The sequence below is a fragment of the Nothoprocta perdicaria genome, unplaced genomic scaffold, assembly GCF_003342845.1.
Source record: "Nothoprocta perdicaria isolate Ctin4 unplaced genomic scaffold, notPer1 scaffold_213, whole genome shotgun sequence".
Classification (NCBI taxonomy): Eukaryota; Metazoa; Chordata; class Aves; order Tinamiformes; family Tinamidae; genus Nothoprocta; species Nothoprocta perdicaria.
This window is the reverse complement of record NW_020455350.1, coordinates 1,241,384-1,267,193: the sequence shown is the minus strand read 5'-3', so window position 1 is coordinate 1,267,193 and position 25,810 is coordinate 1,241,384. Positions and strand designations below refer to the sequence as shown.

The window sequence follows — 25,810 nt, the reverse complement described above, 5'->3', positions numbered from 1 at the left end:
TAGTATGAATGCTGAAGCCTTAGGAGAAAAAAAAAAGAAAAAAAGAAAGGCAGCAGGACTTCAGTCTTCCCTTAAAAACTGCAGACCACATCATGGGGCCCACCCCAGCACCTTCTTTGCGGGTGAGCACTACAGCTCGCACAGAAGCACAGGGAGCAAAGCTCACCAGTATACAGAGCCAGGCCTTGGCATGGGCGGCTGGTGACCAAGTTTCACCGACATCTGTGAAGCTGCTTCCACCTACCCGAGCTGAAAACCCTCCCCATTGGCTGACATTTAACTGCCCTGTATTTTTACCCAGGATTTGTCAAGAACCCCAGCACTCAAGGTGACTAATCACCAGCTAAGCTGCTGCAAGCACGAGCTGCAGCACTGCAGCGTCCTGGCTGCCCAGAGGGACCAGCAGCAGCCCAGCATGACCCGATCACCCCTTGCCTTTCTTGCCTGGGTATCAGCAGTGTGTTGCAGGACACCAACCAGGTCCTAGACCACAGACATGTACTAGAGATGGGGATGATGGAGCTCTTCTCCCCGCACATTGCAGTGCACAACATTCATACTGATGCTGCTGCAAAATTCGGTTACATCAGGATTCATATAGAACAGTCCCATGGGCTTGCATGGAGCTACACCAGGACAAATAGGACAAATAAACCCTAATTATAAACATTTATCAAGTAATCTACAGCTTCCCTTGCTTGTCTCCATTTCCTTTACTATAAAGTCTCACTGCCAGCCTGCCCTCGCTTTTCAATAGGTCTGCAGTGTGTTTAGGCTGAGGGTGAAGCTTTCATACAAACAGGGGGATCAGAGGGAGCAGAACAGCAGCCCCCAAAGCCTGTCGGATAGGAGAAATGTGCTCTGTCATTGCGGGGACGCTGGTAGCACCTCCATCTGCAGCACCTTTTATGTCCTGGTCTAGGCCTGGACCGTGGTCAGTTCTCACTAGAGGGCAGCAGGATGCACTTAGATGCTCAAGGCAGAGCGCTGAGCCCAGCTCACAGTCCCTGCAGAATCAGAAAGTCCCTGCGGTACCTGCAGGCCCATCCTGCTCTGGCAGCTCCGATGCTCCCGTCCCAGCACGGCACAGGCGGACATTGCAGATGGATCTTGCATTCGGAGTCACTGCAGAGCGAAGGGGGCCTGGGCAGCGCCGCGTGTCATTAATGTGCTTGGTGCAGCACCACGAAGGGCAGCAAATGGCTGAGGAGGCCAAAGCTCGGCCTTGATGTGGGACATGAAAGGAAACACTCGCTCTTGGAAGATCAGAGGGGAGGAGGTGCCTCTGTGCAAAAGGGAAGAGTGGCAGCACTGGAGGGTTCAGCTGCTCAACAAGCGTTTGATGGACACGAGCTCTGGGAAGAGCTGCCTCGGCCCGTGACAGGGACGAGATCTGCGCGGGAAGGACATGTGGGGTGAAGCTTTGCTCATCCTGCACGGACAGAGCTGCCGAAACCTGGGGAAAACTGAACCAAACACACAGGGTGAACTGAACAATGTCACCGAAGAGACACAAAGATTGTCATCAAGATCTCTGGCGCGAGGACAAAATATAGTGGAAGTTACTCAGTGTGGCCAAGTGATCCTCTGTCTGAATAGGGGAGAGAGTCAGATTAGTTTGAGAGTATCATAATTAATTCTCATTTTTGGGGCCAAGAACCTTCCATTTCCAAGCACCTTCCCATCTGAGAACTGGGGTTTGGTTCTCCCAAAACGCTAGCCCTGCCATAGGTAACACCATTAAATTATCGCCCAAACAGCTCGAGTTTTACTAGAGAGAAAATAAACCATGTAACAGACAAAGCTCAATTCACTGCTGCAAAAAGCAAGGATGTGCACCAGCCACCAGCATACACATTGAGGCAGCTCATTTTCTCCAAAGGATCCAAGAAAATCTTTGCAGAACTACACAAAACTTTACAAACAGTAAAGATGTAATTTGCTGCAGCAGTGCTAATCACATAGGACAGGAATCAAAGAAGGCAATTTCCAAATAACGTTGTGGGATATGTATATGCAGCCCAAAGGAGGTCACCCTCACTGCAGCTTGGCTTCAAGGGGGTTCAATAAGATACCACAGGATTTTAGGTCTGGACACACAGAAAAATGATATTCAGGATCCTGAATACTACACATATCATATAAACCCTTGGCAGGTGCCAAAAATTGCAGACTTAGATCCCAAATGTTCAGTCATGAGAGCAATCAGATACTAGATATCATCAGATAATGACTTTTCGTAACTTACTATTTTAACATTAATCTTGAATATTTTTAACTGATCTGCTCTATTCCAAGCCGAAGTTTTGGGCCTGGGGCAGGTGTTCCTAGATGAGATTATATGACAAGGTTTGTGCAAGACGACAGCCTGGAGGAAGTACAGCTCCCTTCTGAGGGTTTTTGATGCTGTTGACTACAGGATAGACAATTATTTAAAGACTCCTTCCCCACACACATGGTTTTTGCCCCACAGCTCATGTACAAACACTATTTCTCATTGCTCTGCTTGGGTGTCATGCTCTGCAGCCTTGACTCAGGAGGACCTTGGAATAAGATCTGCTTCCTAAAGTTCACCATGGCTCTTAGCTTCATGTTAAGAAGGCAAAGGAAATCTCTTCGCTCAAAAATATCTTAAGTTTATGAAGAGGAAATTCGGGTCAAAGAGCTAGAGCAGCCTTGTCACGGAACTATTTGTTTGTTATCCGTGTGGCAGGACATTTAACTAAGAGATTTCCAGAGATTAACCAAAGTCACAGCTCATACCAGTGATGCAGATGACACATTTAGTCCCCCTCAAATACTGTTTTTCAGCCTTTTGTCTCTGCAAAGAGATTAGAGAGAGCTCTGACCAGAGGAGTTGATCGGAGGAGTGGATTCTGGCTCAGCACCCATCCCATCCACACCACCTTGCTGCACCCAAGGGGGCAGGTACCCAGTCAGGGGCAAGGGAGAGGGAAACACAGCACGAAAAGGCCTCTAAAAAGAGGTGGAGAGGGAGACATACACGAAAGAATGAAATTCCCTTGGGAAATTGCCCTGAAAAGGAAGTGTGAGTCATCAGAAGGAAAGAACGAGCTGCAATAGAACCTGTCTCTTGTACTTAAAATCACAGAAACACTGAATGTTTTTTGGTTCCTTAAACCATATTCCCAACTCATTCCCTCCGTTCCCCACACAAATATGGGTTGCAGAGCCATAGAAATGACAAAGGGGTGACAAGAAAGGTCAAAGGACAAAGGAGTTTCCAGTATGTTATTACGTCTCACTCCTTTCCTTGCAAGGCAATACATCTCACATCTGCTCTTGGCCATGTCTTTACTGAGCATGCTGAAGCCAGACGGGACTAGGGGATCTCTCCGTCTGAAAAACATCATTTGGGAGACACCAGCGTCTGGGAAATGACTGATGGACATGGAGCACTTCTTGATGAAATTATGGGTTCAAACCTTGTCCCACTCAGGATTTTGCTCCCTACACATCCTGCTCTGGATGTGTACGTGAGATTATCTTTTCTATCTCAGTGCTACAGACAGGTCTCTCTCTAGATGTGGCTACTCAGCTCTCTTGGTATTATCCAGTGCTAAAGGAGAGGCAGTTTGTTTTCCTCCAGTGCTGTCCCTCCCAGACACTGATATCAATTTAGAGAAAACACCAGTGGGGGAGGTACGTGAGGAATTCAGGCTGCAAAACTGAGCTTGCTAAACATCAAATAAACCTTGGTAGGGCCGTGATCTTGGCACATGATACACTAACAGCTGGACTGAGAACAACCACTGCTGGCTCCTGCAAAGCACATCCATGGAGGGAAGGACCTTTGAAGAAAGGCCTGGGATTTGAAGACATTCAAAAGTCAGGCTTGTCCCTGTGTAAAATTTAAATAAGCCTGTCCTGCACTATTTGAATGTCTGAAACCTCTTGGATGTGGAGGTAATTTCCCAGAGCAGCGAGGTGTTCCTGCAGGTCTGTCTGACCCAGGGACTCTCCAACTCCAGAACTGATACCAGGGCCCAGGAGAAACAACCTCAGAGCACAAGTGATTTCCCTGTACTGTTAGGAAAATGAAAGCAGGACGGAGAGCCCCAGCTACTTAGACTTCACCTAAGTACCTAATTCCACTGTAACTGGTGGGCGAGGGCCTAAGGCAAATGCTTATGTGTATGCAGGGCTAGTCCCTAATCCTGCCAAGACCAGTCAGGGCTCTAGGGCAACCTCCTCACTGTGGCTGCAGTGGGGCTGCTTTTGCAAAATACCACCCTAGTGTGGACGCAAAAGGACTGCAGAGCTGTGCTGCAGATAGATACCACACACCCAAGTCACCAACAATTGTGGATCATGAAATCCCACTTTTTTTTTTTTCCCCCTAAAAAAAGGGGTAGATGGAGGGACAGATGCAGCTTGATCTGACTGGGAGGGCTGCCCAGCCCCAGCTACACACGGCACCAGGCAGCCTGCAAGCCCTCAGGGCCTCCCCAGCAAATCTGCACCTCTCCATCTGCCAGCAGCGCTCCACCAGCCAGCCAGCCTGCCTTGCCTCGTGCCCAGCACACACAGCTGTGCTGGAAGGAGGCTGGAGCACAGATCTGCCTCCTCCTCATCTTCTCCATCTATAAAGTTAGGCTAAAAATAGATAGCCACCTTTGGAAATACCCAGGGATACTTAGATGAGTGCAGCACGAATAGAGACATTAGCAACTAGGTAAGCTGGAAGAGGAAGAGGAGAGGAGATCTGCGCTGAGCCTCTTAATGGGTCCATTTCCTTGACCAGGTTAAAAAAAAAAAAAGTGAAATGAGATTTCCAGAAAATTTAGTCTTGTGAAAAGACATAAGAGAAGGCTTGCCCTCGAGAAGGCTTCAAGTATTTTGTTCTCTTCCTCACACGCACAAAGGGAAAACGAGGGTTGCCTTTCAGGCAGGGCGCCTGGGCTGAGCGCTCTGGCTGTCAGCCACCCTGTTGCCCTTTCCTCAGCTGCCAAAGGAGCATCTGGCCATCTACGAGGCAGGGGGAAAGGTGAGCTCGGCCTCCTCGCGTCCTGCTCTGCCTCTCCAGCTGCGTGCCTGTAAGGGTGCTGAGCTCCCTACGGCCACGCTAACCTTGAACAGAGGTAGGATTTCCCTTCCTGAGTGCTGCCCATGCCTGTCTAGCTACTGAACAGTTTGTGAATATCCTTCTATACACTATTAAATGTATTAATTAATGTAAGCAATGCTGACCCCCTGCTTTAGGAGAAGGTCCTGATGGTCCAAATGCAAAGAACAGGAAGGGAAACAGGAACATGTAGACCTGAGGTGAGTTGCCCAGGGTCTCATAGGAGGACAAAGTAGGACTAGACCACACATTTAGGACCAGTGTCGTGGTCTTCCAAAACATCCTCTTCTACTGATGTTTTCTGGCTGGCCACCAGGCTTGTGGCATTCAGAGGCAGCACCTCCCCTTACTCTTAGCATTAAATTTTCATTTTCTGGCTTCAAATCACATAATTCTACATCTATCAAAAATAGAGAGTTCACAAGAAAGGTCATGCTAGAGATTTTAATTTGAGTTATATATGTAGTACCACTATTCCCTACCAGCTAGTTAAGGAAGTCAGGTGCCAGTAAGAGGTGGCAGGAGAGCAGATAGATGAGCTGGGAGCAGAGGTTCCTGGTCTCTCTGCCTCTTGCTGCCTGGGTGTGAGGCCTGGTTTGAGATTGGTACCTACAGCACCACAGAAGCTCTGCTTCCCTTTTAGGGAGCAGTGCAATGAACACAGGTGGGAAATACTGCAGTATTTCACTGCTTAAGGAAAAAATTCAAAGCCATTTATTTCATTTTTTCATCATGTACACCTCAGATCTTTTACCTCTCGCATGCTGTAGGGAATCCTGTGGATCATAAAGTCTTAGGTGGAAAAGGGGAGAGAAAAAGAAAAAAAATACACCAATATTGTAGCTTAATTACCCTTACAAGTGGGTGTCATGCAGCAGCAGTGTAGGGTAAACATGAGACCAAAGACTTGGCACACTGAAGAAATATCACACTTCAGATGGTGCCAATACTACAAGGAATATATTTAACACAGCTTTAAAGGGAAGAACAGAGAGAAAAGAGGGGAGAGGCGTTGTCCATTCAACTAGTTGCCTGCCACTCTTGGACACATAAAGAGAGGCTCCTGAACAACAGGACCCGTTTAAAGAGTTTACAGCATCTTGTTAGGTAAGAAAGGCCACTCGAGGGAAGGCGAGAGCCGCAGATAGCACCTTCACCAGGGCACACAGAACCTCATTCATTGGTCTAGCAGATGACTGTGTGTGCCCTCCCTAAGCAGCTGTGTTCATCCCACTTCTTTACCCTTGCAGTGGTGAGAAAATCCCACTGAGCCCCGAACCACACGCTGAGAAAAGGGTGCAATAGGGCTCTGAATCACGCAGCTGGTGCCAGCACGCCCCTACGTGGGTCAATTCAGGGAGCATAGGACAAAGCTTGGGTCTCAGGAGGACTTCAGAAGGGGACCTTCTTTCCAGGTCCGCTGAAGCCGCTCACTCACCTTGGACAGAAGGACACGTCCTCCTGCCCTCGAAGGCCATGTCACCACAGCACCGAAGCGGTAGCTCAAGCTGCAGGCTGCATGGATGTGTGACTGCCCAGCAGTCACCTCCAGCCTGCATCCTCCCAGCTCCATCACACCAGGGAGGTTTCCTCAGGGGTCGTTCACTGTCCCTTTCTCCACTCTGGGAGATCTCTGTAGCTACGCAGGCCATCATGCTGTTCATGCCTCTGACATTAACCATGTTTTACCATCAGCTACAGATGACTTTTAATGGTCAGAGCTGCATGCTAGTAGCACCAAAGAATTTATCCAGCATGGAAGACCACTGCTCTCAGTATTATTTAAGTGCAAAGAAAGTATTTTCTCACCCTCTTTCTACCTATGTGGGCTATTAAAAGACTGGGAACAAGAAGGAATTATCCCCTTTGCCTCGATGTGGCAGAAGAATGGTGCGATTTATCCGTGGTTACAGAGGCAGACTCTGGCAAACTTTCCACCTCTTTTCTACCTCCTAAGAAATTATCCCCTAATTTCTGACAAGAGCAGCAGTCAGTAAGTTCTCCAAGGTCAATAGTCTGTTCAAACCAGACAGCACAAATGCTCATTGGCATTTTAGAGGTGAACAGCAAACAAGCATTCACTGTTGAAGAGAAACTCTCCTCTTTTCCTTCTGTAAGATCTGCTCTCTTTTTACAGAAAAAAAAAAGAAATAAGTATCACATGAAGGTGCAAGACATCACCCTGCCAAGGCTGTCTACCCTCTGGGCAGGACAGGGAGCCACTTGGGGAGAACATTGCACAGCATCTTGCATGTGCTCAATTTTATTCTGGAAGGATATGGCTTGGAGGGTGGAATCACCTGGGAAAAGATGCGTGAGGAGACAGAGAGGGACACACGAAGGTGGAAGCCAAAGAGAACTGAAGAGCTGGGAATAGGGAGGAAACTGCAGCAAGGAGGAGACACATGAACCCTGGCCAGCACTGATACTGCTGTGCCCGGCCTGCGTGTGACTCAGTCAATCCACCCTGGGCATGACATTTCTCTTGGTAAAATTCCTCCAATTCCTCCGCTCTAATGCATGGATGCTTCCATTTCAAAAGGTGACATGATTATAAGGAATGCTAAAAATACACACAGGCTTTCATTCCTCTCCCCATCTCTGGTGAAACAGAATTTGCAGCTTTCGCGTTAACCAACAAACAGTGATTTAATCTGAAAGGAGTTCTGGGGGACAAGAGCGCTTCTTTCTTTTCACTCTCTCGCCCTTTATACAGCACAATAGTAACAAGGCTCCAGTTTACAGCCCAGCCTCACTCTTTGGGTGACTGTCAATCTGCAATGGCTTTAATTCTTTGCATGCCAGTCAAAGGGAACGGCTGCTGTTCCCTTGCTCGTCTTTCAGCCCTTTGGCTTGGCTGAAGGTTTAGGCTCAAATCCTCCCTGCTCTTGACCATCTTGCTGCTCTTCAAGACCCCCTGCAGCCCTTTCTTTGTTAAAGATTGACTTTCTAGCATAGAAAAGGTAGGCTGGATAAATTGTCCTTTTGGGTAATACAGCTTGCAAATGCTTAAATCTGATGCTCCAGTATTCAGACAGGACCCAAAGTGTCCAAAGAAGAGTCAAATCAATCTCTATTTCACACTTAAAGTCAGCTCAATATTTAAATGCAGGAGTTGAGATAACAAAAAACCCCCAAAATCTTAAATAACTTAAACTTTTCATGATCAAAATACTCAGTGTACTTGCAATTCTGCTAAAAAAATCAGGCTATGGATGACAACAAAAGCTATTTTGCACAGGAAGTCTTCAAACTGATGTGAAAATATTTAATAAAAAAATATAGTTTATTCATATAACATTAGGCCACTGCAAAATTTCTTTAGCTTTAAATTGCTTTACCTCTGAACATTTTCTGCTATGTTTTGAAAGACATGCAACCGTAGTAGGTTATGTTAATTTATGCTTGTGGGTAAGGTATTCAAAATAGAAGCTTTAATTGCAAGTTGCAAATGCTATAAATGGCAGGCAATAAATCTCAACACCAGAGGGTCAAAGGGTAGGGATAAAACAGCAACAAGGTTGTTTTTAATCTAAAACTAGGACACATCAGTCTGGTACAAGACTTCAGTTGTTGAAGAATTTAACCTCAAGGAACAGATTCTGCAAAGCTTTCTGTACCAGGACTCAGAGAATAGAAGCACTGCTACCTAGTATCATTCTCAGTATCACAAAAATCAGGTATTGGTCTTGGTTTCCATCATTCTTTTGGAAGAAAATGCCCCAACACCTCTAATTTGTGCACACAAAATGCTAGAGTTTTTTGGAAGGTGTTTCTTTAAATGAGCACTCTACAATTTTAATTCTTAAAACTTTAGAAGATATTAATGGTTGAAAGCACTTTAACCCTATCTTTTGTAGTCACATTTGCGATTCACTTAAAATCAGACAGTTACTTATCTACCTTTCAAGGTGGATGTTTTGTAGCTGCATGCGAGCCTCAAATAACAACTTCAAAATGAACTTAGATTAAGATATATTTATGTACAAAAATAGTACAGTCATCTTATGATCTAGTTTTTGATCAAAGATATTTGAGTATAAAACTTTATTGATGGATAATGAATTACTCCTTCAGGAATGTGGGAGCCAATTCTTTAGTAACACAGAAACCAGTTACCTCTCCAGAAGGATTAAGAAGAGTGAGAAGGCCTTTGGAATTACCATTTCAGTTACAGAATATGGAAATTAATTACTTCCAAAAAGATTATTTAACTGAAAGACACTTTCAAATGTGCTTGTGCTAACTGAAGCAGATTTCCAGGTCCTAGGAAATCAAGTCACAGGTGGGCTGAATGCATGAAACCACTATGGGATTTAAGAAGTTAGGAGGAGATTCTGCTGAGCTCCTGCTGCAGGTCTGAGGCAGCCCAAGCCCTCGCTGCGCCCTTGAGCAGACAGTATCTTCATGGTGAAGGAGCCTTGGTCTAACACACAGAGCAGCCAAGACAGCAAGAGACCGAGGGCGAGGCTGCGTGGTGAGCGCAGCCAGGTTCTCAGTGCACAAGATATTCCTTTTTGCAGGAACTTGATGAAACGGATGCTCCTCAGGCGCCTCGCCTGGTGCTCCCCCAGCACAGCTCTCTTGCCAGCCAGCAGAGCAGCAGCCTTCCCCTTGGGCACTATTTCCTGACACAAAGACCTGCCCAGGCTGCCATAGCCCAGCAGGAAGGTAGAAACCACGGCCAGCAACCTAGGGCGATGTTTTTCCGTGTTTTTCTAGTTCAGGTTGCGATGGGAGAACAAAATGTGATTTCAGATACTAACAGCTTCTGTTAAGCGCCACAGGCCTGAGGCCATGTGCACAGGGAGAAGGAAGCAGCCATCCCTGGGAAACAGGCAGATTCCAGCTGGACTGAGAACTCCCAGCTCACCGATTTGCTTTAGGAAAGCCGCTTCAATGGCTTCCCTGCTATTATTGCTAAAAACACTCTCACTAATTATTTGGAACGTAGTTGAGGTTTGTCCAGCTGCTAAGGTTATCCATGATTCACCAGACAGGATTCACCAACTGCTAAACGAAATTCTTCTGTTATTGAACCCACTGAATTACTTACACTGGTGTAGGGCTCCCTGCCACATACGAGACAAGGGCTTTGCTTCTCTCTGAGGACAGCCCAGCTCTTATGTCTGCTCAAAGCTCTCTAAAGAGAGACATAGAGATCGCATCCAAAGTAACTAGGCTTTATTATTTATTTCTACTTTTTCCTTTTTTAGTAACAAAATATTCATCATTATTAATCACGATTGTTTTGATGGAATCTAATTGCAGTGTTCCCTAAAGCACAGCAACACTCCCTCCACCCCCATCCAACTGAAAAAGAAAAATCACATCCTGAAAATAGCCAGCAAGAGACAGTTATCAAAGCCTGGCCTCCCACAACTCGTGACATCAGACGAGACTGTTTAAAATCTTCAAGATAAAATCAGCAGGAAGACCAAGACTATGAAGAACTTTGCTGTCTTCCTACAAAAGCCAGACAGGGATTTACTACAGGAATACTCTCCTACATCCTTCCCTAAGGCCACGAGCTGTAAGGCTGGCTGGTGCTGCCCCTTAGGTGGTTTTGGAGGGCACTTTGCCAGCTCTTTTGGGGGAAACTCTTCCTTTGCAAGCTAGACAGGTGCAGCTGCATCAGGATAAGGAACAAGCAGAGCCCAACAATATCTCTGTCACGGTCAGAGGGACAGCTCAGAGCTCAGGAAGGTGACATATAGAAAAATCCAGTGTTGAAACAAAACCCCAGTGGAAGAGAGCATCCCAGGACTATTACCTGGGACATCAGATCCCTCACACTGTTCTGACTGTCCCATCAAATATTTGTTTATTGCAAATTGATTGATCTGTGTATAAAACTCTGGACTAGCTAAGGCTTTGAGGTACTTAGACCTGACTAAGTACAGTGTTACCTGAGGATACAGGGGTTTTGACTTAGCAAGCTTTCAACTGTCAAAACTAGAAACTCATGAAAATACTCTCACTGTTGCATTTTAATGGTTTCCTTGTGTCAGCATTCCTGATCCCAGGACTTCACTTGGGAGCAGAGGCAAAGCCTTCAGAGAACTTACCTGTGTTGTCTTCTTCCAGAATTCTTGAAGTCTTTCCGTACTTCATCAGAGGACTAAAGTAATTTTAAAAAATGGAAGAATTTGCTGCTACAGACAAAATGATCTCTTCACTGGTCTTCAACAGAGGAGAATCAAAAATCCCCACCTCTCTTACATTTTCTCCCCTTATAGGAAGAAGCAGCCCATTTGCCTTCTGAAACAGAACTCATTTAGGCCAATACACATCAGCTGCACTTGCAAGGATTGTCAAAGGTGGCTTGACTTCTAAAAGCTGCAGGTCTCTTAGAAAGCAGGACTGATGGTAGTGACAGAGGTTAAGAAGCTGGCGGGTCAGTGAGTCTGGCCTGCTGCCAGAGCAGGACAGAGTCCCCCGACAGAGGACACAGCAGTAGAGTAAATTGATACCGCACTTGATCTTAGCCATAGAGGCCAAGGAGTGATAATGGGAAGGGGACTGAGGATAAACGCGAGTGGCAGCTGCTGCTCATGCTCTCTGCAGGAGAGATCAGGGCAAACCTCCTTGGAATAATACTTAGAATGTATCGAGTTAACCAGATGGCATTTGCCTTGCTGTGCTTAATTTGTAACTCTGTAAGGTCTCTGCCCGCCTTTCTAGGGTAATAATAATGCTGGTTTGTGTATTACAGAAAACGTGAAGCAGCATCAATGGAAAAGTCTCATATGGCCACATCAATGACACGTTGTTAATCCCCACCCTGTACACCTCTTTAACGGCAGAAAATATCTTTTATTGCTTCTTGTTGATTTGGAGCAGGCTTGGAGCCTCTAGCTTTGACTTTATTGCTCGGGCAGAATTGTATATAAACCTTTACTTTTGAGGTAAAAAGGATGCATTGCATTAGCTTATTTCATCCAGAGGGCAGAAGGGCACTGTAGTAATAATTTATTGAGTTTTTTTTTAAGCTATCAAGAAACTTCAGTTTTCAAGAGAAATAAGAATTAAAAAATAATAATAGAAAAAAAAGACAATCACAATAATCAGAGAGTATCACAGATACTCTAAATTTCAGTCTTTGATCAGAGTCCATAATCCTGTCCCAGAGGATCCGGGAAGTCCAAGGAAACCACCAGTGGAGCACAGGCCCTCACTGTTGTTTTGCAAACAATGATCAGGCAGGAATTAACATGACTTTCACTAGAAGTCATATTTTCTCGCAACATCTGTGAAAACCAAGAGTGGATTTCCACAGACTTTGTACCAAATGAAGAGACATCTTGGGATCCAGCTGACCCAGTGCTAGTCGTACAAAGGCTAAGTGACCCAAACTCATCAACTTAGCCCTTTGAAGAGCAGTGGATGGGACTAAGCAACATAAGGAGGTTTGGGACTGCACTGGGGGCACACAGCCCAGAAGGCATCACTGAATGCAGGGAGGAAAGAAGAGACTTGTTTTCATAGGCAATTTCATCAGGTTATGATGTAAATGCTACAGAGTCATCAGCGGCCTCTTAGTAGGTCTCTTATGATTTATTGAGCAACAAAACCCTCTGTAAGCTTGCAATTTAAGAATATATGTGTGCACATTCACGGGAGAAAGCAATGTGCTTGCATACACAGCAGCAGAAGTGGTCCAGCTGACAAGGGTTTTTTACAATATATTTCCTTAATCCAATTGACTGACACTTTCCAATCTATTCATCAAGAAGGATCTATTTTGATAAATTACTCTTACTGAGAATATTTTGGGAAGCGGCCTGGAAACTGTCAAAACATTCTGTTTTGACAGTCTCTAAGTGAATATCATGCTTTAAAAATGAGGAGCGGTTTTTCATTTCCAAAGCCAAGTCACCTGAGGAAAAAAGAAACAAGAATGGAAAACATGAAAAGCAAAATCAAATATCTTATATAAGTAAAATATTCCTGAAATCACTGTCTTGCAAAATATTCTACTTAACTTTCATTTTAATTTGGGACAATAGTATTTTTTGAGCACAAAAGCATTTCTGAGATGGAAATAAGCTTTCCTTCTCACACTATCCAGGGGGATCAGTCAGAAAGGATTTGTTTTCCTTTATAATTTTTGTATTTAAACTTTTTCATTTCCACATTTTTTCTTTTCCTTTAATTCCTTTTTTACAAAAAAAAAATCTCTTTTTCTTTCCTTTCCTTCTTAAAATGCCTCATGCATTGCAAAACCAAGAAGTTGAAACTAGAACCTCTTATTCTTTGCTCCTTTTCTTCATTCCTTTATTTACAAGAAGCATGAAAAGAGCTATGTTAAGCTGAAATCTTATTCAGCTGCCCTCTGTTCAACAAAAGATAGTCCACTAAAGCCACAGATAACATTTTTCTGGGAAATGCTATTAGCAACTGACACCTAGTGATGAATGAAGATCTCATCTTTTTCAGAAAAAAGTGCATTTAATTTCCTCTATACATAGAATAGAGAGCACAGCTTGTGTATTAAGCAATAATAAGGTATCCAGTGTAAGCATCAGTATTATATGGAAATATAATACTGGCTCTCTGCTTCTGAGCTTGCATTTTACAGGACAACTTCAAATTAATTTGGAAGCCCCTATTCTTCAGCTCTCAGTAGACAGTAAACTCCTTTTTCTTAAGAAAACAAAGGAAAAGAAGGGGATGACACTTTGCATCCAGCTTCACTTGGACTGAAGAGCTCAGGAACTGAACTATCACTTTTTAGGGAAAGTTTTATTAATATTTATTTTGTGATCACTGAAATAAGAACCACTCAATCAAAGCCTTCTTTTTTTTTCTCTCTCTTCCTTGGCAGCAACAGGCACAATTCTATGGATAGCTTCTTGACACAAAAAATTTAATGCTTCATTTGCAAAATTGAAGACCGCAATTCTCCACACAGCAAAAATGCTCAGAACCAGTGAAAATTAACATAAATTAAAAGAAAATTCCTCATTATAATGATTTACATCAGACACAAATTTAGCCCTATCCTCCCTCCAAACTGGTTTGGCCTCTGCCTTGCTAATGGAATTAGCAGAAGGAGAGAAGAGACTATAAGTAGTACTTCTAAAAGTAGTAGCTTGTTTATCAAAACAAGAACAGAGAAGAGCTGACTCATTAGATCTATGGTATACGCAAGAAGCGCAGGACGCTGGCAGTTTCTGATCAAAACTAAAAATACTCCCACTACAGCCCATCCCTCCCCATCTCCACTCCTAACCACAACTTAAGAAACAACCAGGGACCTGCTCTTATTGTCATATTTTGAGAGACACGTTAAATTAAATATGTTAACTTTTCCCTGAAGCACATCAAGTCAGACTCCAAAACCCACTGGGTGAACGAGCATAAACAGCTTGTGCTGAGACACTAGCAAGTACTACACAGTACTCCCCTATTCTTGTATTTTTTCCTCTCTCCAATGATTTGTTTTCTACTCACGTTGGCAAAGTATATCTGTATTTCACATTTCCTCTTTTTGCAGCACTAACAGCTACTGCTTTGGTTGAATTTAATTTTAAAACACCTTTCAAGCAGGACCGAGATGGCAAGCATGAAACTTTAATTACCTGTCTGTAGAAAGTAAGGTCTTAGCTATAAATGTGCAACAAGAAAATATGGTTGGTCTGCTTTCAGTGGTGTGAAAAACTGCTTTGGGCTCCTAAGGTGAGGAAAAATTTCAGAAAAAAACATCTGTGTGGCATTTTTGTTGCTAAGTTTAGAGACTGTTTGCAAACTGGGCAAGTCTGACTGCAAGTCCTTGTAGGTAAAGGAGGTCTAACATTGAGCAAATACCTCCCTTTGAGTCTTAACTTCTAGTTTAAAATACAGTGGCAATTTTCTGCAAGCCTTACACAGTGAATGATGCCAATAAAATTTCCACTGAAGACACTGACAAAAAGTGGCCTTTCAAAAAATAAAAGTTAAAGGAAAATTCTGTGACCATCTTAGTTTTTTTTCCCTAAGGTTTTTGATCATTCTCTTTTTTTACTCTCCTTTTCTTTCCTTTTTTTTTTCTTCTTCTCCAGTAGATGTAAAAAAAGGAGCTAGTAGCAGTGCCACCTCTTCGGGGCACGTGCCTTTCTCCCATCTTTCTATCTTATCTTTTTGCTGGCTGCCCACCAGCTTCCACATGGACTTCAGTGTTGCCACCTGAACATGCTTAGGCTGATACTATTGAAGCTTCTTAACTTCCCAGCTTGGTTTTCCAACTCACAAGGTGATTTTTTTTCTTCTTTTTTAAAATGACAATTGAGGAATTTAACAAGGTTGCCAACAAGTGCCTTAGAAATAATCAGATGTGCTATAACAGGGTTTTCAAAAGGATCAAATAAGCAGCCAAACTAAGGACAAGTCCTCAACCACTTGAAGCCTCTCTCCCTTGTGGCACATTTCTGAAGTGCCTTCTACTTGATGACGGATGAGAACTTAAATAGACCTTAATTAACTCTCTCAAGACCTCCAGAAGCATTGCTTCCAATTCTGTGGCTGAAAAAAGCAGAGCAAAAAGGTTGAGCAGTTGTCCAACTGCAGGACAAAACCTGAAACTGCTGAAACAGCTCTGCCCATTTTATCAAGCTCACAGTCTCAGTACCTGCCAAAAGTTGTTGCTGCTATTCTTAAACCATAAATGAGTCAACAGCATAAGAAAAAGGTGGGAACTTTTTCCAACCACCCATCAGTAGTCTCACTGCAGGGTATCTCTCCATGGGGGAGCAGAAGAGATGGTGCAAGTCAATACATCTCCCTTGCATGACAGGTTTTCTTTAGAGGTGCTAAGCTAATTCCTTCACTTTCCAGAAACACCACTTAAAGGTAGTTACAAATATTGAAAGTCGATGCTGAAAGACAGAGAGCTAATCATGCTTTTTCACATAAAATGCAATGGCAAATTCCCTTCTTCTGTAATCGGCACTGGAAAAAGGTAGATATGCATCCTGCAGGAAAGAAATTATGCATTTGCTGCAACCACACAAATTGGGTGCGAATGGGGGTAATTCAAAGAAACACTTCTGGCAGCCCAACTAGTACCTTAAGAAGAGCAATGAAACTGGCATCAGTGAGAGGCCAAATTCAGAGAAGACGCTGCCAGGGCAGCTAATGCCTTGACGTCAGCCGAGCAAGCGTCATGCCCTGCCAGAGGCACTGCACCAAACTGCGAGATTGCTGGAGGTGAAAAGATGCTTAGCAAGGTACACGCTTTTAATTGATCCTTCGATGTCCTATTTTATACATTACTTGTTTGAGAAGGTTGTTTTATCTTTTAAGTAAAAAAGAACAGTAGACTAATGAAACCCTCTCCCCTGTTCTCTAGGTCTAACACAACTTCATGCCTCCATATTCTGATTTTTCAGTTGTCTCATTATGCCATTTATGGTTACATTGCTGCTGCACTGCTTCTGTAGTTTACTAGATGTTTCAATTTGTTAGCACTTTTATTTAGAACCAAATATGTATAAAAATTGAAGAGGGAAACAAACAACAGAGCTCCAGCCACATTCCAGCTTAGAAACAGTATTTTCCAATGCACTTCACAATTCTAGCAGAGACAGGCTACACAAATATGGCTAAGATATTTCATTTAATGCTGTAGGAATTAGAACTTCTCTAAAAATCAATGAAGTCTCCTCTTTCCAACTGAAGAAGTAGGTTTCGTAACTGAGAGACCAAAGAAAATCAAATAACGAAAAATGCGGGAGGATTTGCATTAGGACAGGGAGCCTACTCTAAATAAAGTGTCTAAAACAGTATTTATATTTGCATTTGGAACATTTCTGGCAGCAAGGAGTAAGACCCTCATACAATCTGTGAACTCCAAAAGGATTTGCATAGAGGTGGCACTGCTTTGAAACTAGCACCCACTGTTCATCTGTGCTCCACTACTCCATTCCTCTGAGAAGCTTTAGGAGGCTGCTGAAACATCTTACCAGAAGATTCATTTTACCTGAAGTAGCTTGATAACTTTATAGACTGTCTCAGTAGAACAGTCCTGAATGTATAGTCCTTCCTGCAATAGCAAATATTTAGCACAGAAAGCCAGAAATAAATAAAAACAAAGATTACAGAAGAATCAATCAAAAGGCAAAAATCTTCTCTGCAAGTATGCAAATATATACATAGTAATACATACAGAAATGCATAATAACAATATGTTAACAATATGTGAAGGGCACTTTGCCACTAAATAGTGGGCAAGACGAAGCTGCTATTGCACTTTCTCGCACAAGAACAGCACAGCTTTTGTTGAGCAAGAATTCTTCCAAGTCAGCCTGAGAAGCTCCTGCAAACACCCCTGCCTGCACCAGGGCATCTCTGAAGGAATTACAAAGCCTGCCCATGGCTAAGCAAATGTTCCCTAAACCATTACCAGCTGACACTCTACACGGGCTTGTGTATAGGCAAGGAAATGAAACACCAGACCATTATTTGGCCAAAACTGGGCGCACGGTTCCTGAGCAGCTCACATGCCTGTGGAGCCCTTTCTAAGCTTAAGGGCCTGAAGTCATGCGGGAGCACCGAGAAGCAGCATTAATCTGCTCACATACATCTAGACGACAGCGCTGTTATTCTCATTAGGGTGACAACTTGTGGTACTGACAAGCTGACTCTTGAGATGTCATTCTCTGCCGAGGCATCCTGGTTTTTAACAATAGCTGTTGAAAAACAGTGGGAAAGGAAGACCGATCACTTCAGTGGCATAATCAGCTATTTTTTTAATTGAGAAATCACATACAGAGTCTATGAAGCTCTGTGCAAATGGATGCAAAGAACTTTATACAATAAAGTGTCTTTCTGATCGATCTCACCGTTAACTTGCGTATACACTGGCATGGATCACCCCGTGCAGATCCCTCTTCCCCCCTCCCATGTCTGTTCCTGACACTGGATTAAAAAGCCAGGGAGTCCAGCCGGAGACATCATTTTCCAGAGGCACCAAAGGAGGCTTCCTCCGTCACTGCGTTTTCAGGCGGGCAGCCTCCCGCTGTTGCTTCTGGACAGTCTTGGAGTCTTCCCACAGACGGGGTCCTCTGATATTCTCCCAGTTATCTAAGTCAGATTTTTCCAGTTTCTGCAGATAGAAGGCAAGAACAGTGTCATCTTGAGCAATGTAAATTACACATTATTCTAATTTGTTTCCTTTTTTGCACAAGAAATTCAGCATGACCACTGGGCAGATTAACTTTCACCCATCCCAAATGAAAACTTCAATAACTAGGAGAAAAAAAAAAATTAGACTTTAGTCAGAAAACTGAATAAATGCCTAGTGGGGGAGCACTGAAACACCTGAACATGTCTGGAAAGTATCTTGCATTCACTCTTTCTTTTCTCACCTTGTTTTCCAGATCAGCTCTTCAGCTGCAACTCTGTCTGGTATCAGGTTGGAGGAGTGATAAGCATTGGCGTAACGCAACCAGCAGATTAGAAATTAGTGACTTTCTGCCTGCACAGGTGCAAGGCATCCTGGAAAGGAAATATTACCTAGCACTAAGAGTTGGTAACAGCTCCATCTCCTTCAACAGACACTGCTTTAACTGGAGAGAAGTACACAGTGCTTTTGGGTTGCCTAGTTCCATACAGCAGCCGACCATCATAGATAGAAGTGTCACTAGGACACATTGAGATTTAACTTTAAGTTACTTCCTTGCGTATTCCCATCCTCCCTCCTCCTCCAAAGTACCTATGGCTGCGCTCTTTTTCCAGCCGCGGAGGTGGAATACATACATACATACATACATAAACAGTGGAGGAAAGGCACTCTCCCCTGGCCTCACCTACAAAGTACTGCTGTCAAAGATGATAAATGTTCACTATGATTCTCCAAAAAGTATGTCTGAAGAGACACTCAGAACAGGTTAGCCAGTATAGCAGGCAGCACTATAGCTACAGAGGATTCAGACAGATTTTACTGCAATTTCTTAGGGCAGTGCAGTTCCCATTCCAGATAAGGAAAATAAAAAAAGCAAAAGCAAAACAAGATAATCCACATCTTGCATACAAAAAGTCTTATTTTAATTTATCTTCACTGAAACATGATGTGCGTGAACCACTGACCTGGCTTTCATTTAAGAGCAGCAGAGGACCAAGGCAGTTTTCCATCCCAAACCTATTTCCTGATGGTCACTATTATTTTCCTTTTCCTGGAGAGGACACATTCAGGACCAAGTTCCATAGTCATGTGAGCAGGTGCTTCTCCCACCTGGCATAGGATGACTTCTGTTTGAATGCACGTCAGCTGAGGCTGAGCTAGGAGGGCTGTGAAGACAGCACTAGCAGAGATCCAGAAGCCTCTTTTCCCACCAGGCACAGGCTGCAGATCTCCCTGTGCCAACTTGCAGGATTTAACTTTACATCAGATACCCCAGGACTCTGCCAGCAGGAGACTGGTGAGGAGGGCTGCATTGCTGCTGAAACGAGGCATGTTGAAGTTCTCCTGAAGAGGCCAATATTGTGTGTTATTAATCACACCCACCACAGCAGGATTTAAGCCCCCGATTAGGGGGTGATTAGGGCCTCATCCCACAAAATGCCACAGAAACTGGAAGAGACTTCACCCTGCCCCGAGGCTGCAGTCTCATCTGCCTACTACCAACCCTCCAAACAAATGACAAATGGAGGACTCAGGGTCTTGAATAATAGCTGCAGAATAATTCAGCAGCTAAAATGGCACGAACCGATAGTACTAGGCTTGTTCTATGGAAAACTTCTCTGCCACTTCTGTTACCAGAGGAAATTGCAATGAGGTTAGTCAGATATCAAAAGAAATTAGGCAACATTCAGCAGAAGATATATGAGAACACATGCGCAAAACCAGCAGACTTGCACAAGGTAGAAGCAGCTGAATTTTCCTGAGTTGGTGCAAGTATTTCTGAGGAATTCTCTTTGCTACTTTCTATATATTATGATTAGCTGGTCCTTCACTTCAACTGGAAAGGATCTAAACTGACACAGCAAGAGGAGGAAGAAGAGTGTTTAGGGAAAGCACACACCATCCTCTGCATCAGCGACTAACCGCTCCCATTGCAAATTCAGAATTTAACACCTAATTCAAAGGGAAACTTTAAGGAAACTACAAACTAACCTTGTGCTTTAACAGAAGGTGTTTGCATTAAACACCAAGGCACCATGCAGCTTTTATCCTCCCACAATCGCTCAGCTCTCAAAGTGTGAACTATAAGCAATGCTCCAAATCTATGCAACCAAACCTGCATACAAGGTGCCGCACAGGCAGAAAAGTTGCAAAGTCCCTCCAAATTGCCACCACTACTTCCCACAGCAGGAACCCAGGAGAGAACCCAGACTAAGTCAACCTCTTTCTTTCTGGTGGTACCTTTCTTCATAAACACATATTTTTCAGTTGTTAAGCTGCCTGGACTGAGTTCACTCAATTTCAGAGACAACACATAAGGCAGGTAAACTGCTTCTAGCTTCCACTAAAGCGAAATCCATACAAACTGGAGTCTTACACGTGCAAATCTCTGCTTCCCAGTTCACATGCACTAAACAGTCAATCATTGGAGGCTACAATGAAATGCAATCAGATCAGACCAGCACCACTTTTCCTGCTTGTCTCAAATAACCCAAAGGATATTGCAAATTAGCTTTTTAAAGTAAGATCAGTGCAGTCCATTAAACCTTCTGATTCACTTCCTAAATCAGCCAAACTGCCTCCTAAAAGTACTGGGCTGACAGAAGCTGTAACTCAAAGAAAAAGTTATGGCCATATAGGCAGGCACAGAGAACGCTGTTCACCACACATTCAACTCTGTTGAGATTTCACTGAACTTGCCTGGCACAAAGGAACTTACAAGGTGCAGACAGACCTTTCTACATTGCTGGTTCAAACACTTAGTTTGGATAGTAGGTAAAAAACATAATACTCTGCCAGTCTTAAAGAACAAATACTAAGTTTTACTCTTGCAGGGTAAGTATTCATTTCGCTATGAACAAATTGGAATCTGCAGGAATTAATTTAGAGCTATTGGTGCTCGGACTGAGATAATTTAAGGTAGTTGCTTGCAAAGATTTTGGGCTTTAGTGTCTCTGTTTCCCATCTGTGAAAGGGGGATAAGAAAATCCTGTTTACTTCAGGGTTTGATGCAATAAATTCTGCGATGAACACTGAAAGAAATGACTCTAATTTGAAAGAAAGCATTATTTCCCACTATTAGGATGAGCATGCCCATTTGCAGATAAAACATTAGTTAGAGAAGAATGTCTTCAGGGCTGAAAGGTGCAGTGAAAAGCGCATGAAAACAGTCTGTACTTGCAAGAGTGTCAAAATAGGTTCAAGACCATAAAATATACATTGAAGAATTCTATTATGACATAAAGATGCAGAAGTGCAGAATTAAGAGTTTGCTGTACGACTGAATGTCTTCACTTTGTCATCACATTAATCGAGCTTTATTGGTTTTGTGCAACTTTTTCCCAAAGCAATCACTCAGATTTCTCAGTTTCTAATAAAATCCTGCTGCTACACGTTTTTTTTTTCTTTTTTAGGAATATGACATAATTTTGTATTTAGTTATCTGTGTTAAGTCCTCATCAAATTTAAAAAGTGACTTTTCCCTACTTAAGATGATTAAGTTTTTATGTTATGTCTTTCCCACATAAGTATCTAGAGATTTGTCTTTCTTTTCAGTTCTACCAGAGACTGACAAAAATTATAATGACGAAAACAACTTTTGTCACCAACAAAGTGGCACCAGTTACCCCTTTCAGTGCAATCTCGGTCATATACAGTCCAACTAATTAAACTAATCTCTGGTGGACTTGCTTAAGAGACTTTTGCCCAATTGGTTACTTTTCATTCCTCTTAGTTATGCCCATTCAGCACTATGTGGAGCTGTGTGCTCTGAGTCAGAAAACTAAACTACATCAGAAAAACAAGTATGTATTATTTATGGAAAAAAAACCCACAACTATTTTTGCATGAAAATAGGCAAAACACTACACACAGGTCAAGAAATCATAAGGAAGAGAGAAAGTGAAATGTCTTAAGCTGGCTATACTGTCCAAAGATTTGTAATCATAGAAATGCACCACCATTTGCCCAATTTGAAAAACGAGGACAGTGCTCGTCTTAATCTGAGAGGTGTCACAGAGCTTAATTAATGTACGTAGAGGGCTCTCTGAGCCTTTTGTGAAGATGCTCCAGCGATACAAATTAGTCAATAAACCAAAAATGCAGTTAAAACCACATGGTGACACAGACTTGAATTTTTCAAGCAGCAGAAAATAATATTAGGCAGACAGGTTTCTGTCTAAGAAATTAGGTTTGCCATGATTTCTTCCTAAATGGCAAGCAGCTTCCCATCTTAAAATGAGGAACATTTTAAAATCGACCCAAATCATGAAATAAACCAGTGTCATTTACGTCTTACATCTCAGCACTGAATGTATATTGCTCCAGAGAGACTTCTTGGTTCAAAGAATTCAGGAGTTCTACAGGCGGAGTCAGGAGGACTCAGAAACTGCCTGTGCTGCTTCCTTTCTGCTCATCTTCTTTCCTTGAGCAAAACCAGCAACATGCAATAAATAAAGAACGGCGTAACACAACATTATGCCTTTAAGATAAGACAGGCAAAAATCAGCAAATTCCACTTTTAATTAAGCAGCGATGTTCGCGTGGGAGTTTCCCTTTCTGTACCACAAGAAAGTCTCATTAGGCTTTTACAAGCTCTTTTTCATCTAGATACAGTTGAGGTTGGCTGAAAGGGACAGGAGAGCTTTCACAGTGTATGAGTACAACAGGATAACAAACAATATCTGCAAACTCCTCCACGCCTGTGGCGGGGAGGAAGAGGTCAGTAAGGATTTACACATCCATCTGTCCAGAGGCCATCGAGCCCGCTCAATGCATCAGGCTGGCAACACAGACAGGGTTTGTTTCAAACGTCCTACTTGGACTATGAATACTTCGGGGCATTTTTTGCCCCCACTTTTTGTGTATTATGCTATAAAACTATTTCTTTTACTGGATGGTAACAGAGCAATTTCAAACCTGTAAGCCATAAATATTTTTTTCAGGGATGTCAAGAGTTACCTTTTGACTTGTGTTGTTAGGGAAATTTCTAGCACAAAAACAAATTAAATCCTCCTATTTCTTCTCTGTGGCAAATATTCCCTATCCATTTGATAAGAGCAGTAACAAGGGTGTCAAGCCCCTGTTATATTGCCAGCTCTCAGAACACTGTTTCTCAGCAATCCCACTCTACAGGATTGTACACTAACTATATCCGTTCAACTTGCAAATAAATTCAACCTCTCATCATTCTGTAAGAACCAACAAGTCTTTGAAATCGAGACTCATCTACCTGAGAAGGAATAAGTCACCTTGCTAAAGCTTTACAAGCAGATACAGGAAGTTTTAGAAGGTAAAGATCAGGGTTTTCCCTGTGGAGTTTTCCTTCCTTTCCTCCTTGTGGAGATAGGGGGGTATTTTTTCTGAACTGCATTGCTCTTCCTTCATTTTCAAGCTAGAGCTGCAAGAAGGCAGAGCAGGCCCCTGGTTCTTTGGGATGGTGCTGGTTCTCTGGGAAGCATCACACCATTATTAAGATGCCATACTACACTACACATAGAAGTGCTAACAGCATTTCCTTCAGCATCTCAACTTGTCAGTGCTGCCTCCCATCAATTCTGGGTAAAACTCAGCTTTTAGCAGATGTATGTTATGGTTTGAGGTTAAAACAGGAATCAACATTTCAAAGAAGTTACTATTTAGATAAAAAAACTGTGTAGTATCCATCTCCTCCTTGTTAGCACAATTTTCCAACATTTTATTGCTATAACCTATATTTTGTATTGATGTTAAGCACTGTCACTCTGTCACTATAAAGTATATTTTATTTTTGTAAAGCTGTTCTTACTGCAGTCTGATCTTTGCATATTTGAATTGTTGCCTCATTCTCCTATCCCATTTCCTCTTGTGCATTTGTCACATTCATTTTTTTAAAAGAATTTATCTTTGCCCACATACAAAAAAGTGAGAGATTTCCACATACATTTTAATACTTAAAAAAAATTCCAGTGATTCCCAAAATACTCACTGACAACTGCTCAGATGCACAAAAAATGCATCACCATAACTAAAAAACAGTACCATGACAGACTGTACAAGCCTAAGATGAGGCAAAAAACTTACCTTGAATCATACTGGAGATTTTATTTTTTCTTTAGAACTAGATGGCAGTTGCAGATTCTGTAACTATGCCAAGTTTTGCCAACAATGGTCAACATTTGAAATAGAAAGTCTATATCATCTTCCATAAAGCAGTAAAATCACTGTTTTTCACTGGGATGAAGGATAGCAAATCATCTTAAAGACAGTGGAAAGGATGATAAATGGTTTCTGTTGCCCGCTTCTCATCTTTCTTGCTGCATGTTTAAAAAGTCCATGAGAATGGAAAACTTAAAGCAACTAACTAGAAAGCCACATTACAGTTTACTCCAATAGCAAGCATACAGACTGGTTCCTTAGACCTTAAACCAAGCCCTTCTCCTCGGCTTTCCTACCCAACTCCTTGACCGGCAGCTATCCTCTCCTCCACTAAATGATTCCTCTTCCCCAACCAACCTAACTCTTCTGTCACTTCCCCGCCACCACTCTTCTCACTCCACATACCTCACACGTAAAACTATCCCAAAGGACTAAAATGGGCATGTTACTGCTTTAGGGGTGACTTCCTCCATTTATTTCAACCAGTCGTACAAAAAAACACTTCCAATGGCCAGTCTCCACCATCATCTTGCATCTCCTTTTCCTTTTAATTAGTTACCTCTCCAGACAGCGTCCCTCTGTACAACAAGAGCTTGCGGCTGCAGTGTTTCCAAAGCACAGCTTAAGGATGGTAAAAAAGACCCTTAAAAGACCCTTAAAAAAGGCTTGAGAAGCAAGCAAAGAACATACCAGAACTATGTAAAAGTCCTTTAAAAGCATTTCAAATACAGCTGTACTGTACTTCAAATACATTTACCGGGTTGCTGAGACAAGAGCTTCCTTGGAAACTAACTCTTATGGTGTATCCTCCTAAGAAGCTGTCAGCAACAGCAATGTATACAGACTCAAACGCGTAGCTAGATTCCCCTACACTGCACTGCAGGTTTATTTCAGAGGTTTCTCACATTAAAGATCCCAACAAGTCCCCACTGGGGGCCCATGAGCGTGACAGATGTGCTTCCCAATCCTCCGTAGGCAGCTGCACAAGGAAAGCGTCCCAGTGCAGCCAGGCGAACGCCAGCAGCATTCCTCCGGAGGGGAATGAAGGAGCTCGACCACGCTGTGGGGATGCCATCCTCCCCACCCAAACGTTGCCTTGGGCTAGGGAAAATGCAGTGTTGGCCCTAACATGTTAAGGGCTGGCATGCAGGGCCTGCAAACTGCTACAGAGAATGTTATTTTGAAGAGAGGAGAAAGAGTGGGGAGGAGGAGAGATTACTTATTGCAGACATTTGTATGGCTTCTTTGTTTTCTATCAATGACAAATCGGTGTCTGTGATATGGGAGGTGTGTGTATGTCTGTGTGTTTGTGTATTACTACACCAATACTTCATAGAAAAAAAAATAATAATATCTTGCCCATCCTGCTGCTCCTACAGCCCCTCAGGTCAATTCACAACAGCATTAAGCGGCCTGAACCATTTCTAGAAGTGCTTACTCAAACTCCATTTTCTTTTACTCTTCAGATAATAGATACATGAATTCTA

General features: G+C 42.9%; 1 protein-coding gene across 2 annotated transcripts in view; it reads right to left on the bottom strand.

The window, feature by feature from the left end:
- Window positions 1-17,876: 17,876 nt before the first annotated feature.
- Window positions 17,877-25,810, bottom strand: part of LOC112946681 (cytochrome c oxidase assembly protein COX16 homolog, mitochondrial) — a 37,342-nt gene continuing 29,408 nt past the window's right edge. For both annotated transcript variants that reach the window (XM_026038570.1, XM_026038571.1), the window contains exon 4: window positions 17,877-18,170. In XM_026038570.1, coding sequence (XP_025894355.1) covers window positions 18,054-18,170 — 117 coding nt within the window. In that variant the 3' untranslated portion in view covers window positions 17,877-18,053. The remainder of the gene's footprint in view (window positions 18,171-25,810) is intronic.